The following is a 15742-nucleotide window of genomic DNA, read 5'->3' as shown; positions in this document are numbered from 1 at the left end:
AAATCCAGAAATATTACCGAAAAATGAAAAAAACAAAAAAAAAAAAAACTTTAAGGCTCCATGCTACAGATCTTCCCCAACTTAACATCTTCAAACGTTACTTCTAAGATAAGTGTCTTCTTGGATTATCATTCTGAAGCATCCTTTTAAGAAAGATAATTTCGTTCATCGCATAAAACGACTAGGGCGTGGCAACTTCGTGTATTCATCGGGGAACCACAGGGATTATACATTTAAAATAACACTCTTATTGGTAATCAGGATCACTTGTACTTGTCTTTCCCGTGCACCTGAGCGAAGAAAGACAGTGGAAGAGTACAGAATTTTGCTTAAGAACAAGACAGATGGAACATGGCTGCGCTCGGACTCTCAGCCTTAAAGTCTTAAATCCCGCGCGCTGACCATACGTCGCGCAGTGCACCTCATCCAGTGCGTGACGACCCTAACATCGCCTGTGTATGACACTATGTCACACACGTGTCACTGCGTATTATGGGCGGCCGTCACCACCAAAAATACAAGATTATTAAACGGCACAGACAAAACATAAATGGTTTAGTGATGGTTTGCGAAATGGAATAAATGATTGACAAATGATACTGTCTAAATACAAATAGTTAGGTGTTCTTGTGTTAAACGGTCTACTGAAACAGTAAGTGATTTAGACAATTTAGAAATGGTTCAGTCACCGATATCAAAATGGAACAAACTAGTAAGAATCAGTTTAAATGATTTGTCGATTACCTCGACCGTCCCACCATTAATTACACCATTTTGAAACAGAACACATGACCGTTTGTTGTCACACCTGATCATTCCACGTATCGTAGTCAGATGGATTCTCATTTAAATAAACTGATTCTTACTAGTTTGTTCCATTTTGATATCGGTGACTGAACCATTTCTAAATTGTCTAAATCACTTACTGTTTCAGTAGACCGTTTAACACAAGAACACCTAACTATTTGTATTTAGACAGTATCATTTGTCAATCATTTATTCCATTTCGCAAACCATCACTAAACCATTTATGTTTTGTCTGTGCCGTTTAATAATCTTGTATTTTTGGTGGTAACGGCTGCCCATAGCGTATGACAAGTACAGTAATCAATCAGTCAATCAATCAATCAATCAATCAATCAATCAATCAATCGATCAATCAATCAATCAAGACTTTATTTATCCACGGTTTGAACTAGCCTATCAACACGTAACACATTTACCTTAGCCGAGCCGTAGCATACGTTGTTGGCCAAACCAGGTAAGAAACGCGAGCCATCTGGGTTGCAGTCGCATTTAACACACGTGGGGAAGCCCACCATGCCTTTGTCACAGCGGTCGCAATGACCACCCCGGATGTTTGGCCTGCAGTGGCAGTCTCCAGTTGTGTAGTTGCACTGACTACTGAATGACCCGAAGGTGTTGCAGTTACAAGCTGCAAGTCAAAGGTTCAACAGAGGAAATATGTATACTTTCAGAAATATTGTAGCAAAATACACAATCTGACTTGGTTCTCGATGGACAAAATGTCCATAAATTATCCTGAAAGTGCTTCGACAGGACGCAAATCCAACGCCTTCTGTAAACCATTCCACAACAGGAGACTCGTTGGGCTTCATAATTTAACTAGGTTGAAATGTCATAATCTAACTAGGCTAAATACAAGTAGCTGACCAGCCATTGTAAAATACATTGACGTTTATCCATAAACAAGTGTTCAATTAAAGGTGGTAAGAAAGAACAAGTAAAAACGACTACTCAGTTTCTTGGGTTCCTACCCTAATATCATGAGTGACAAATTACCCCTTTCTCCGCACCCTTATCGGACTCACCTCTGCAGTTAGGAAACCCGTAAAAGTCGTTTGCACAGCGGTCGCACTGGACGCCAGCATAGCCTTCATTACAGACACATTTACCAAGCTGATTACATGATCCATAACCACTAGGTGAACATAAGCACTCTACGAAGGAAAAGAGAGAATAAGAACTACAAGGCGCCAGGATTGTGTCTTAACACGATATTTACACTTACGTTGAATTGGAGCAAAACACGTGCTATTTTACTTACTAGGCATAAGGAGGGTTAGTCTAGCTCCTGAACTTTCCCCCCTCTCCGCGCTATGGTTGAGAGCGGGATAAGGAGAGTCTAGGGACTGAAACCGGGGGTGAGGGATTCACTGAGTTTAGTGCTTTTTTCCTGGTATCGGAAAACTACCAAAATGCCACTTTGTAGAAGCTACTGATGTACTACTTTTTTGTATTCACTTCAAGCCTGCGGACTAGCCAAAAAGCGTAAAAAAAGAGTATTTTTCGTGGTGAAACATTGGTGGAAATCTGAAATGGAACTCGAGGATAGACAAACTTTATCAAGAAAAATCAATCGGCAATCAATCAATGGTATTGCATTTTACACACTCACTTTGACAAACAGGGAAGCCGAAGTGTCCCGGCCTGCACTGTCCGCAGAAGAAACCCTGGAAGTTGGCTTTACATAAGCACCTGTAGCTGCCGCGATAATCTTCACAGATGTCTGCAGTTGTTGTCAACGGATTACATCCGCACCCTGAAAACATGGAATGCGTAGTTACATTTTGAAGACTCTTGCGTGACTTGCAAATACTGTAGTCTATGATGAGTGTAAAATTCACCCAGATTCACGGAAACTTTTGATTAACAGCTACTTTAACTTAACATAACATACTTGGTAAACATTTTCGTTGCGAGAGAAACGACAAGCGCAAGTACCCTTTTTTTTTAATACTAGGAGATGAAGTAGAAAAAGAAGTCATTCTCTTCGGCTTGTTCCAATATGGCTGGCACGAAGATTGACACAAGGCACAAATTAGAAGGGCGCAAGAGAGAAACACGCACGTCTTCTCCCACGAGCGCAGCGAGAGAGAAACAAGCGCGTCTTCTCCCATGCGCGCACCCAAAAGTCGACTGTCAAATTTACTTCAATCTTTGCCCACAAAACAAGTTGTTTAACTTGCGTTTACCCTAGTTAAAGGATTAGAACTGACTTGGAAAAAAAATAATTTCTTAGTGCGACATTCCAGGAACCAATTATCACAACAACAAATTAACCACATAGGTTGGGAAAGACAAACAGTGAAAATTTTGACTGGTTTTGCGTATTGACACGCTCACCCTTAATTAACACACTTACACTGACAATTAGGGAAACCATAGTAACCCGCAGGACACTTATTGCACTGCCTCCCTCGGACACCATATCTGCAGGGACACTGACCGCTGTACGGATCACAAAATCTACCACCGCGGTACGATCCGGACGGATTACACTCGCATGCTGTGGGAAAAGATAAAAACTGGGATTAAGGTTATCGTATAATGCAATCACACTAAAATTGGTGAAGCCAAAAACGTCACGTTGTAGAGGCAGCGTGACCGAGTGGTTAGGGCGCCGGACTTGAAATCCGGAGGTCCCAAGTTCAAGCTCCGCTCTGACCACTAAGCTGGAGTTGTTTCTCGGTTGACTCTAGTTTAACTCCTGAGTCACGTTTGTACATAGCCAACTGGTCTGCCTCCCGCCAGCTGGTATGTTTAGGCCCATTATATTTATTTCTCAAGTTTCAACAAAGGAAATCCTGACCAAGACGGTATTTGGATATGTGATGTTAATTAGCATAGCTTTTTACGATTTTATTTCTCCGTTTTCTCCTTCGTTTAAGTTTCGATTGAGAAGACATCAAACCTTTAAGACAGTGTTTGACAACATTTTCAAACACCTCAAAGTTACGCTACGCTACGCGTCGTGTTTTCAATTCTCTTGTTGGTGTTTGGAAATGTGGTCACATACGGTCTTTCGTGTTTGATATTTTACGTGAAATATTTGTTTCCTTCAGACAGTTTAAGCGGCATGCCTGAGAACTAGCTAGGTGTAGCTAAGCGCATTGACCACTATAAACATTCAACTTTCAACAACATTTTAACATGTTTTTTGATAACGTACGTTGACAGTTGGGGAAGCCATAAAACCCGTAAGGACAGGCATCACACTTTCTTCCTCTGACACCTGTCTTGCAGGTACAACTCCCTGTTTCCTCATCACATGTTAGTTTAGCTGAGCCCTGTTTGTTACATCTGCAGGCTGAAACGCAAATCAAAATACAGAGTCAAAAACGGTACATGTGTAGAGAAAGATGATGTTTTGTATTTCCAAAATGTTCCCGAAGAACGATGGAGTTAAGCCATGGCGAGTGTTTCCAATGCTTAATACGCCCTTTGCAGCTAGGCCAGATATGGAAAAAGCATGTCGAAAACCACAAAATGGCAAAGTTTGAGGGTTCTGGCATTAAAGGATGAGATTTTATGACGACTTTAAATTTTAAAAATTAAGAAGCTTTGTATGGAAAAAGTTGTTGGAGAGCAAAACCTTTGTCAGGTGACCTCGGCAGCAAAGTGCCTATTGGCTCTCTAGCTCATAGGTTGGCTCCGGTTACCACAGCATCAAGTGACTACAAGTATTGCTATTCTAGGATTGCCGTTTCCCTGTCCTTTCCCTAGACCGTAGCAGGCAACCCACCAGAGTATTAGCCAGGTTCCCCATTAACGAGTCTCGCACAAAACCACAACACAACAATCCCGGCTGGCATTCGCGCCTCGGATTACTTGATGCTAAGTTCTACTAAAGTACTAAATACCAAGTACTAAGTACTAGGTATAAGCCTAACCATTCGGTCAATGCACTTCCAACTTCATGGAAGTACCTGAAGGTTTTTCCATTGTGTCATCCCATAGGAACAGTACTAGCACTCCGAACATGATTTCACGTCACTTTGCCGCCATATGTTAATAAGCAACAGTTAACTCTGTGCGACCTGATAGACAGATCTTGCCCGGAGTGGTGAAGAAACATGCCCCCAAATAAGTAAGGTAAGTAAAGTCTGCATACATCGTAGGTTTACTCCCAGTATTAAATTCGCCGGTACCTATTTATACACCTGAGTGGGGAGAAGCACTGTGAGCTTGAAGTGTCTTGCCCAAGAACACAGCGCAAATAAGTACAGTTTGAAAATTGGGTGTTTGGTACCATGGGTGATGAATTTATAGATGAATACTACTAGAAGTTCTGGTACTACTTACAAGCACAGAAAGGATAGTTGAAATAACCGGGTGCACATTTCTCGCATCTTGTGCCAGCAAAGTTCGCTCGACAAATACACGGTTTGTTCAATGCCGTTGGGAAACACTGTCTATCGACCGTTGCAAACTTGCTGCAGTAACACACTGAAAGAAAAACAACAAATGCGTCAGGAAGGAGAAACGGCAGAAAAAAACGGACTACAAATAACTTTTCGTTGAAAAACGAGACACTCTCAAGAAAATGCGTTTCTCTCACCTCCTAAGGGAAGATCACCAAAAGCCTTTCGAGCTTCTTCCTCTGAAAGGAAACCCGAAGTAGTAGGCAACAAAGCAGTTTTCACAGTGGTAGGCACAGTAGTAGTTCTCTCAGTGGTAGGCACAGAAGTCGTTTTGACTGTGGTAGGCACAGTGGTCGTTTTGACAGTGGTAGGTACAGTAGTAGTTCTCACAGTGGTAGGTACAGTGGTCGTTTTGACTGTGGTAGGCACAGTGGAAGTCTCCACAGTGGTAGGCACAGAGGTCGTTTTGACAGTGGTAGATACAGTGGTCGTTTTCACAGTGGTAGGCACAGTGGTAGTTTCCACAGTGGTAGGCACAGTGGTCGTTTTGACAGTGGTAGGTACAGTGGTCGTTTCCTCAGTGGTAGGCACGGAGGTCGTTTTGACAGTGGTAGGCACAGTGGTAGTTTTGACAGTTGTAGGCACAGTGGTCGTTTTCACAGTGGTAGGCACGGAGGTCGTTTTGACAGTGGTAGGCACAGCGGTAGTTTCCACAGTGGTAGGCACGGAGGTCGTTTTGACAGTGGTAGGCACAGTGGTAGTTTTGACAGTTGTAGGCACGGTGGTCGTTTTCACAGTCGTAGGCACAGTAGTAGTTTTCTCAGTGGTAGGCACAGTGATCGTTTCGACAGTGGTAGGCACAGTAGTCGTTTCCATAGTGGTAGGCACAATGGTTGTTTTCACAGTCATAGGCACAGTAGTAGTTTTCTCAGTGGTAGGCACAGTGGTCGTTTCGACAGTGGTAGGCACAGTGGTCGTTTCCATAGTGGTAGGCACAATGGTTGTTTTCGCAGTCGTAGGCACAGTAGTAGTTTTCTCAGTGGTAGGTACAGTGGCCGTTTCCATAGTGGTAGGCACAGTGGTTGTTTTCATAGTCGTAGGCACAGTAGTAGTTTTCTCAGTGGTAGGCACAGTGGTAGTTTCGACAGTGATAGGCACAGTAGTCGTTTCCATAGTGGTAGGCACAATGGTTTTTTTCGCAGTCGTAGGCACAGTAGTAGTTTTCTCAGTGGTAGGCACAGTGGTCATTTCCATAGTGGTAGGCACAGTGGTTGTTTTCACAGTCGTAGGCACAGTAGTAGTTTTCTCAGTGGTAGGCACAGTGGTCGTTTCCACAGTGGTAGGCACAGTGGTCGTTTTCACAGTGGTAGGCATAGTAGTTGTTTCCATAGAGGTAGACACTGTCGTAATTTTAATAGCGGTAGGCAAAGTAGTATTTTTCACAGTGGTAGGCATAGAAGTTGTTTCCACAGTGACAGGCACAGTGGTAATTTTAATAGTGGCAGGCATAGAATTTGTTTCCACAGTGGTAGGCACAGTTGTCGTTTCCACAGCATTAAGAGCAGTGGTACTTTCCTCAGCGGTTGGCCCAGTTGTACTCGTTTCAGCAATACTTTTCCCAGGGGCAGGCACCATCGTAGTTTCCACTGGGGTAGAGATAGTGTTAGTTTCCCTAGTCTTAGACGCCGTTGTAGTTTTCTCAGTGCTGGACCCTGTGGTATTTTGCTTGAGGTTAGGTACAGTAGTACTACCTGTAGGGATAGGCACAGTAGTACTCTCCTCAGGGGTGACCAAAGTGGTGCTTTTTTCTGGGGTAGACATAGTGGTGCTTTCCTCTGGGGTGGGTACAGGGGTGCTTTTCTTATAGGTGGAAATAATGGTGCTTTCCTCTTGGGTAGATAGAGGCATGCTTTTCACTTGGGTGGGCACAGTGGTGGTTTTCTTTGCGTCAGACACAGCACTAGTATTTCCGGCAGGGGTAGGCACAGTAGAACTTTCCACAGAGGTTGGCACAGTAATGCTTTCCTCAAGGGTAGGCACAGCAGTACTATTCAAAGGTGTGGACACCGTAACACCCTTCTCAGATGTAGTTACAGAGGTATTCTCTTTAGGGGTAGAAACACCAGTACTTTTCATAGGTGTAGACACACTAGTAAGTTCCACAGGGCTGGTCACTGTGGTATTTTCCGCAGTGGTACTTTTCTCGGGTATAGTCATAATAGTAGTTTGCTTAGATGTAGGTACGGAAGTACTTTCCTGAGTGGTGGTCACAGTATTATTTTCATCAGGGGTAGGCACCGTAGCAGTGGAACTTCCTACAAAGGCAGTACTTTTCTCAGTCGTAAACACTCTGGTACTTTCTGGTGTAGACACAGTGGTATTTTCCTCTGGAGTAGGCCTGGTAGTACTTTCCCCGGATGTAGACACTGCAGAACTTGCTTCAGGGGTAGACCCAGAAGTACTTTCCTCAGGGGTTGGCCCAGAAAAATCCTCCTCAGATGTCGACACAGGAGTATTTTCCTCCGGGTCAGCCACAGCAGTAGTTTCCTCGGGTTTTGTCACAGCAGAACTTTCCTCAGGTGTAGGCAAAGTGGTAATTTCCCCAGGGGTGGGCACAGTGCTACTTTCCTCAGGTGTATAGTCAGTAGTAGTTTCCTCGAGGGCAGGGTCAGTAGTACTTTTTTCATGTATTTCTACAGCAGTACTTTCTTCAGGTGCCAAAACAGCAGTACTTTCCACAGTAGTGGATTCAGGAAAAGTTTCAACGGTATCGTCTTCATTGGTACGCTGGGCCGTGGTTTCCGAGGTGGTAAAGTCACCAGTAGTTATCTCTACTGTTAATAAATGCGAGGTACTAGCCACTGTAGATTGAACATCACTGGGCAGAGTAGTTTCACTATCAAAATGTTTTGTCGTAGTCGCATCATTAGAGTCTTTGTAAGCTGTAGAATTAACACGTTCCACAGTAGAGGTTAAAGTAGCGTTTGACACTGTTGTCGTAGACGTACCAGCAGTATTAGATTCAGTTGAAATTTTGCTTGTGGTAGTGATTTTGCCTGTAGTGGTGTCTAAAGAACCTTGTCTATCCATGCTCCCAGAAGTGGTTTTCACAGTGGTGGACTCCAGATCCATTTTGGTCTCAGTCATCGTAGTGTTCAGCTGTGTGGTGGGCGTTGCTGTGGTGATTGGAGAATCAGAATCAGCAATAGACTGACTAGTGGTATGTCCCATTGCAGTGTGCGCAGTAGAAGGTTCGCCAGTGCTGCCAAGAGACGTCGAGACTTGGGTCTCGTTTCCCTTGGAGGTGGACACGGGAGTTTTTTGGGCAATCAGAGCAGGTTCTACAATAACCTGTTTATCTGCAATGTCCAAAGACGCTTCTGCACTGATTTCTTCGGTGGAGTTTGTAACATTTTGAACATTCCAAACCTCTGTCAGTTGACTAGGATTGTTAGTGGTCTGTAACAACGAAGATTCGGTAGTGTTCCTTGCAGATATGTTGTTCCTATCTACAGATGTTAAGGGTGACATCGACTTAGTTAGTAGTCCGTCTGTGGAGGAGTATGACGCCGGAACACCTGTGAAATCAGCAAAAGGATGATTTTTGTCTGAGAACTTGTTTTCCCAAGAGTGAGGGAATTTTAGTATTCTAACATGCGCCTGCTTTCCATGCTCTAAAAACATCCACAGATTTTAAAAGGATCCGCTTTTATTTCAATGTCGTCTTAATTTGATTTCCTAGGATCCAAAAACTTGCAAAAATTTCACCATTATTGCAGACACCATTTAAATCCGACAGCACGGGAAGATAAGTCCGAGAACGATCAGAATGGTACTAGTTATGCAAAGACGAGATGAGGCCGGGTAGGGGAAACTGAACAGCGCGCACTGAATGCGATTTTCAGCTCACTCTGACCGCCCAACCTAAAGCCTTTATTGTAAGGCATTGTTGGGTTTTTTACAGTGGGGCAACATCGTTTTCTGGACGAAGCAGACTGTAACCCTTCCCTCGCCCAGAATAGCTTTGCTAGTTGCGAGCTGTGTGGCTTCATAGCTCAGTTGGTAGAGCATAGCACCGTTATCGCGGAGGTCATGGGTTCGAATCCCGTTGAAGCCCTGATTTTTTCAGGCTTCTTCTTTCAAATTGCTTAAATTGGAAAATTTACTGCGATGATCGCAGTTTAAATATGAATTATTTCATATATACTTCACATCATTCTCAAACTCATTAATAATTCATCAAGTTAAAACAAAGAAAATCACAACCGCGATGGAGGTTTGGATACCCGGCCTTAATTAGCATAGATTTTGACGATTCTACTTCCTCGTTTACTCCTTAGTTTTTGTTTCGATTGAGAAGATATATTAAACACTTAAGACAGTGTTTCATCGGCTATTCAAACACCTCGAAGTTCGTCAAAAAAAGTCCGCTGCGCGTCGTATTCCCAACTCTCTTGTCGGTGTTTGGATATCCCGATGAATCACTGTCTCTCGTGTTTGGTAGTGAAACTACTTTGCCCAGTGATGTTCGAGGAACACTAACAGTAACTTTTATGTAATAAAAAAATTACATAAAAGTTACCGTTAGTGTTCCTCGACAGCCTGTCTCGGCTAACTGAGAAAATAGTTGGATAGGAAACGCGTCGCAACTGTAACAACTTACCAACACAAAATCCCTCTTGTAGTACGTAGCCATCACAGCAGCGTTGACATTGCTCTCCGCATGTGTTGTGTTGACAGTGGCAAGCCATGAGTCCACTGTCTGTCTGCGTGCACTCATCTGCATGGCCGTTACACATACACCGTCCTTCTATGGATATCTCGCTTATTGAGTAATAGTCCTAAATGACAGAGCACAGAACAAACAAAGAATTTTTGATTTATTCTTTTTGGCGTCTGTCACAAATGCCCTGGCACGTCTGCGAGCTCTATCTTCCAGAAAGCAGTATAAACAGACGACATGTTAACTGTTGCATGTTAACTTCCCTCCAAGACTTCGCAGTCAGTAGTATTGGAACCTTTTTAGGAATTTTGAAACGTAAATTCTCAAACTCAATAATAATTCATCAAGTTAAAACAAAGAAAATCACAACCGTGAAGGAGGTTTGGATACCCGGTCTTAATTAGCATAGATTTTGACGATTTCACTTCTCCGTTTACTCCTTAGTTTTCGTTTCGATTGAGAAGATATATCAGACACTCGAGACAGTGTTCCATCGGCTATCCAAACCTCTAATTTCGTCAAAAGTTTGGGTATCCCGATGAAACACTGTCTCTCGTGTTTGATATATTAACTAAAAGACCCTGATCGCACTGTACATGAGACGGAAAGAATCAATCACAGGCAATGAAAAAATATCGGCTCTTAGGGCCTCGTAAGTAAATTGATATACCAGGGTCGGTCATACAGTATACAGGGTGATTTGGGATCGAGTATACGGTATTTTGACGACAAAATTGGACTTTTTATAGGCATAAAGTATACCTTGTTTTTCTAAATTTTGTTATTTCGCATGAATTTGAAGGGAATTTTGCGTATAATGGGTTTTTCTTTTCAGGTATATTGGTATACCTCTATCCACCCTGACCGACCCTGATCTACCTTAGACCTTAACACGTAAAGCTCTCTCCAAAGTCTCCTAAAATCGACTCTGAAATGTATATCTCGCATGTGGTAACACTGAAGAATTAAATCCATCAGTAGTAAAATGGTATCTTGTTATGCGTATTAATAAATCTGGCTTTTCAATCCAAGAGTATCGTGCAGTCGCGTTTACAGTTTACGAAATATGACTGTAACCCGGAACATAAACATTAATACACAAAAATAAGGTCATTTTACTTACCGAATCACTGCCAGTTGTTTCAAAGTTGCTCCACATTTTTAAAAATCTTAGCCGAACACTGGATACCAACAAGTCGACCTGCAAATTAATCAAATTTCATTTTACGCCAAAAGTTTAAATTTGAATTATCTAATATCTTTAATCATAACAATTATAAATTCCCTCAAATGTGATTGGTGCATAAACTGCTGTATTTTGCTCTAATCAATTTGCAAAATTGTAATCGGACAGTGTAATCGGACAATTGGCTGTAATCGGACACCTTTAATCAGACAGTTACATGAACCAATCATTTTAAGTCCTCTCCACTAAATCCACCAATCACAACATTGATTACAATCACTATTAATAGTAACCAATTCAAGTGACTGACTTTGTAAAATTGTGGAGGTTTAGTCTCCGGTGACTGTTTTGAAAGAAACGTAACAGCCATTTTGCAAGCTTTTCTCCATATGTTTAATTATGATATTTAAAAATGACTATTAAAAGCTCTTTTTCAAATGAAACTTTTACTTTTGTGGGAAATTGTAATGGTTATGATGAATTGGTAACAGGACATCGCGTCGTCCCGGACTCCCGCAATCACTCGTATGCTTACAGACCCAACTGGAGTCCACTCAGTCCTATTACCATTATAAATCGAGGCGGTGGCAAGGGTTTATATTAAAAAGGAAAGAAAGAAAAAAAGTATTGATAATTTACAATAAGATTACAAAGGGTACAAATAAACAATTAGAAAAAGAAAAACACACAGGTAACCGAAAACAGTGGGATGTGCACATACATAACGGTAAAAGTTTCTATGATCTTCATGGCGGTCAAAGGCGTGATAAAATCTTGGCTCGAAGTCATTTCCAGTGTCACGTGACGTTTCCAAGGCCCAGGTGGTGGGAAGAGGCGTTGATCCTGCCCTCACAGAAATACTCTGAACCTTGAATACCTGCAGGGAAGTTAAAAGACAAATATCGCTGTACTTTCAAATGAAAATATAAATGTATGAGTATCTTGTTAGAATAGCGGAAGCTTTCTCTTTCAGTTTTTCTGCGGTTAAGGTGATGGGCTATAAATCCAATGGGGTCACGCCTCGAGGCCTAAATCTTGACGACCATTGAAAAAAGTTTCTTTACTGTTTTATCGTGAGAGATTAAAATTATAAAGTCAGAACATAGTGGTCAGAAGCACTTACAACAATCAATATTGTTTTCACTCGCGTAGAAATTTGAGATATTCCACCCTTTTAGAGTACGTAAGTACCTGGGAATATAATGTTCATAATTTTTTTGTACTGTTAGTATGTATTTTGACAGATAACAGTGAAAAATACAAACACGTTAAATATTTCTTGCTTAGAAAGTGATCTCTCCGTAATTTCGTGCCTCCGTCGTATCACTATTTTTTTAAGCAATCAGGAGCAAAATCAGTGCACACGCCAGGCAGTCCCGATATTTCGCAGTTGCGCGCGTTTTCCTGCGCTTGACTCTGGTTACACACGCTTTTGTTTTCAATTGTGATCGGTAGGAAATGAAAAGTATAATATCTCGAAATTAAACATCATTATGAGTTGTAAAAACAAATCAATAACAAAGCGAGGTTTTGATCCTCGGACCTCTGGGTTATGGGTCCAGCACGCTTCCACTGCGCCACTCTGCTGCTGACGGACAATGTCTTCAAATATAGAACTGCGCACTTGACTGTGCAGCTTTCCAGTGGTATCCACTCATTACATAAAATGTTCCTTCTTGTCTGAATAAAAAGCGAAAACTTCTTTTCTTGCTAGAACGTAAAAGAAAAAGAAGTTCTCTCTCGATTCATGACCTTCTGAGAGACTCCAAAACGAAATTAACAAACAAAGTTGGTTTAGCATCACGACCATACAAAATAAAAACAATATTTAGCAGAGCGAGGTTTTGATCCTCGGACCTCTGGGTTATGGGCCCAGCACGCTTCCACTGCGCCACTCTGCTGCTGTCAGATAACGTCTTGAAATATTTAACTATTTAACTTGACTGCTTTCCTCTGGTGGCCGTTCATTACATGTAATGTTCCTTCTCGCCTGAATAAAAAGCGAAAACAAATTTCTTGCTCGAACGTAAAAAGAAAAAGAAAGTCACCCTCGATTCATGACCTTTTAAGAGATTCGAAAATCGAATTAACGAACAAAATTGGTTTAACATCACGACCATAGAACATGAAAACAATATTTAGCAGAGCGAGGTTTTGATCCTCGGACCTCTGGGTTATGGGCCCAGCACGCTTCCACTGCGCCACTCTGCTGATGACAGATAAAGTCTTCAAATATTCAACTATGTACTTGACATGCCTTCCACTTGTGGCCGATTATTACATGAAATTGGTGCGTCAATACCTTGATGTATACGTTTTATCGAGAAAGAAAATAATCCAAAATATATTGCTTTTTATGCGATTGACTTGGATTAATAAGCACTTTTCACTGCTACTGTTAGAAAACTTATTTAAACTTCACATGAAATTCAGTTGTTCCACTTTGTCGAAATAATCACTTCTGGTATTTTAATAGCATCATGAATTCGGCGTAAGAGCCGTAAAGCAAAGAGAATACAGTAATTCAATCGCAGTCTAATCTTCGTGAAGGACAGTTAAATCTTTTTGCCTCTGTTGGTTGAGCAAGTCAAGGTAGCCGTGGCCGAGTGGTTAAGGCGATCGACTTGAAATCCAATGGGGTCTTCCCGCGCAGGTTCGAATCCTACCGACTACGAAAAACGGATTTCTATTTTGGCTTTGCAAAGAAAATGTTTTTGATATTTTGCCGATAAATACGTCGGAACGCATTATACCTTTGAACCTCCGACGAGAGCAGGAAGACCTGAAGCACGACAACGCCCTTCATTTTGAAATACTCACCTTTTTCCATTCTCGGAAACCAATATCCTCGCAAGACGATCCTTGAAATTAACCCAGAAAATCATTACCCTCACTGTATTGCTGATTCAAGCGCGTTCTCCCGTGCTTGGTGTAAATTGCATGGTTTTCCTTTAAATTGATTGATGCAAAATAAGTAAAACAGCCAGTAAATTGCCTTTAAAAACTGTTATAGGTAAAAAATAATAATAACTAGCAGAGCGAGGTTTTGATCCTCGGACCTCTGGGTTATGGGCCCAGCACGGTTCCACTGCGCCACTCTGCTTACGGCTGACGTCCAAGAAACATTTTTGAAACTCTTTTACAAAATAGCTCTCGAAACTGGGGCTTACATATCCTGGAGTTTGTTCGTTCTTGTCTAAATAATAATTGCCAAGTTTTTTCATTAAGAAAAGCTGAAAAAGGAAAGGTCACAGTATCCCTACTAAGGATCTTAGTTCGAATTCCAAAAACTTACTTTTGAAGAACGTTTCAGATATGACTGCGAGAAAAAAGAATAACAAATAAAAATGTTAGCAGAGCGAGGTTTTGACTCTCGTATCTCTGGGTTATGGGCCCAGCACGCTTCCACTGCGCCACTCTGCTGCTGTAACGAAAAACTACATAATAAATTAGAGATTTGACCCACCCTGCTATTAGAAGTAGTGCGTCAATACCATGAAGTATACAATTTATCGCGAAAGAAACAAACAATTCCTTTCCAACCCAGTATCTTCTATGCGACTGATTTTGGATTAATAAGCACTTTTAATTAACTGACTGTAACATCGAATTCAGTTGTTCCACTTTGTCTAAAATAATCACTTCTGGTATTCCAAAAAAGAATAATGAATTCGGTATAAGAGCCGTAGAGCAAAAAAAAAGAGAATACAGTTATTCAATCGCAGTCTTGTTGTCGAAAAGGACACTTAAATCATTTCGCCTCTGTTGGTTGGACATGTTAAGGTAGTCGTGGCCGAGTGGTTAAGGCGATGGACTTGAAATCCATTGGGGTCTCCCCACGCAGGTTCGAATCCTGCCGACTACGAAGAACGGGTGACAATTTTGGCTTTCCAAAGAGAACGTTTTTGTTATCTGACAATAAACAAGTCCCACCGCATTAGATCTTAGAACCTCCGATGGGAGCAAGAAGACCTGAAGCACCACAACGCCCTTCATTTTGTATAAATCATCTGAAGTTTTAGTTTCATAAGACTTGAAACTGAATTAAAAATGAAATGAAGCATTTCGTGTCAAAAACTTAATTTTTCATTCTTTTTAGAAGACGATCCTCGAACCCAGGGTATCACTGACCTCGCATAATTGCCGATCGATGTTTTTTTTGCGCACGTTCTACTGTGCTTATCGTTTTCCTTTAATTTGATTGGTGCAAAAATGTAAAATTAGCAGTAAATTAAAACACCTTTAAACCTTCTTATACCTAAAAATTAGTAGCAGAACGAGGTTTTGATCCTCGGATCTCTGGGTTATGGGTCCAGCACGTTTCCACTGCGACACTCTGCTGCTGCCGAATGACTACGGACTTATAACCTATTTTTACCGGCTGCTGTTACAAAACTGCTTCACTTGCACACGCAATTTCTTTGTTCATTTTTCCTCTAAATAACCAATCTATACAACACATCCGTGAAGTAGAGCTAAGACTTTTGACCGACTTTTAAATCCGTTTAGTTGTGAATGTAGTCGTGGCCGAGTGGTTAAGGCGATGGACTAGAAATCCATTGGGGTCTCCCCGCGCAGGTTCGAATCCTGCCGACTACGAAAAACGGATTTCCATTTTGGCTTTGCACAGAGAATGTTTTTGATTATTTGGCGACAAACATGTCCGAA

The 15742-nt window shown here is 41.7% G+C and overlaps 1 protein-coding gene and 3 non-coding genes across 4 annotated transcripts in view; 3 read left to right on the top strand and 1 right to left on the bottom strand.

The window, feature by feature from the left end:
• LOC145463628 (uncharacterized) overlaps positions 1-15742 on the bottom strand; it is a 75367-nt gene that overhangs the window by 45552 nt on the left and 14073 nt on the right. The window contains exons 3-12 of the mRNA XM_081447389.1: positions 11796-11951; positions 11012-11089; positions 9829-10006; positions 5363-8743; positions 5107-5250; positions 3974-4111; positions 3167-3310; positions 2420-2563; positions 1833-1961; positions 1224-1435 (exon numbers count right to left, since the gene is read on the bottom strand). Coding sequence (XP_081303515.1) covers positions 1224-1435; positions 1833-1961; positions 2420-2563; positions 3167-3310; positions 3974-4111; positions 5107-5250; positions 5363-8743; positions 9829-10006; positions 11012-11089; positions 11796-11951 — 4704 coding nt within the window. The remainder of the gene's footprint in view (positions 1-1223; positions 1436-1832; positions 1962-2419; positions 2564-3166; positions 3311-3973; positions 4112-5106; positions 5251-5362; positions 8744-9828; positions 10007-11011; positions 11090-11795; positions 11952-15742) is intronic.
• Positions 13667-13748, top strand: Trnas-uga (transfer RNA serine (anticodon UGA)). Its single transcript has one exon. It is a non-coding gene; the product is annotated as a tRNA-Ser (tRNA).
• On the top strand, positions 14858-14939 carry Trnas-uga (transfer RNA serine (anticodon UGA)). The gene has a single exon. It is a non-coding gene; the product is annotated as a tRNA-Ser (tRNA).
• Trnas-aga (transfer RNA serine (anticodon AGA)) lies at positions 15592-15673 on the top strand. The gene has a single exon. It is a non-coding gene; the product is annotated as a tRNA-Ser (tRNA).

The sequence above is a fragment of the Orbicella franksi genome, chromosome 12, assembly GCF_964199315.1.
Source record: "Orbicella franksi chromosome 12, jaOrbFran1.1, whole genome shotgun sequence".
Taxonomy (NCBI): Eukaryota; Metazoa; Cnidaria; class Anthozoa; order Scleractinia; family Merulinidae; genus Orbicella; species Orbicella franksi.
This window is presented reverse-complemented; position numbering and strand designations above follow the sequence as displayed.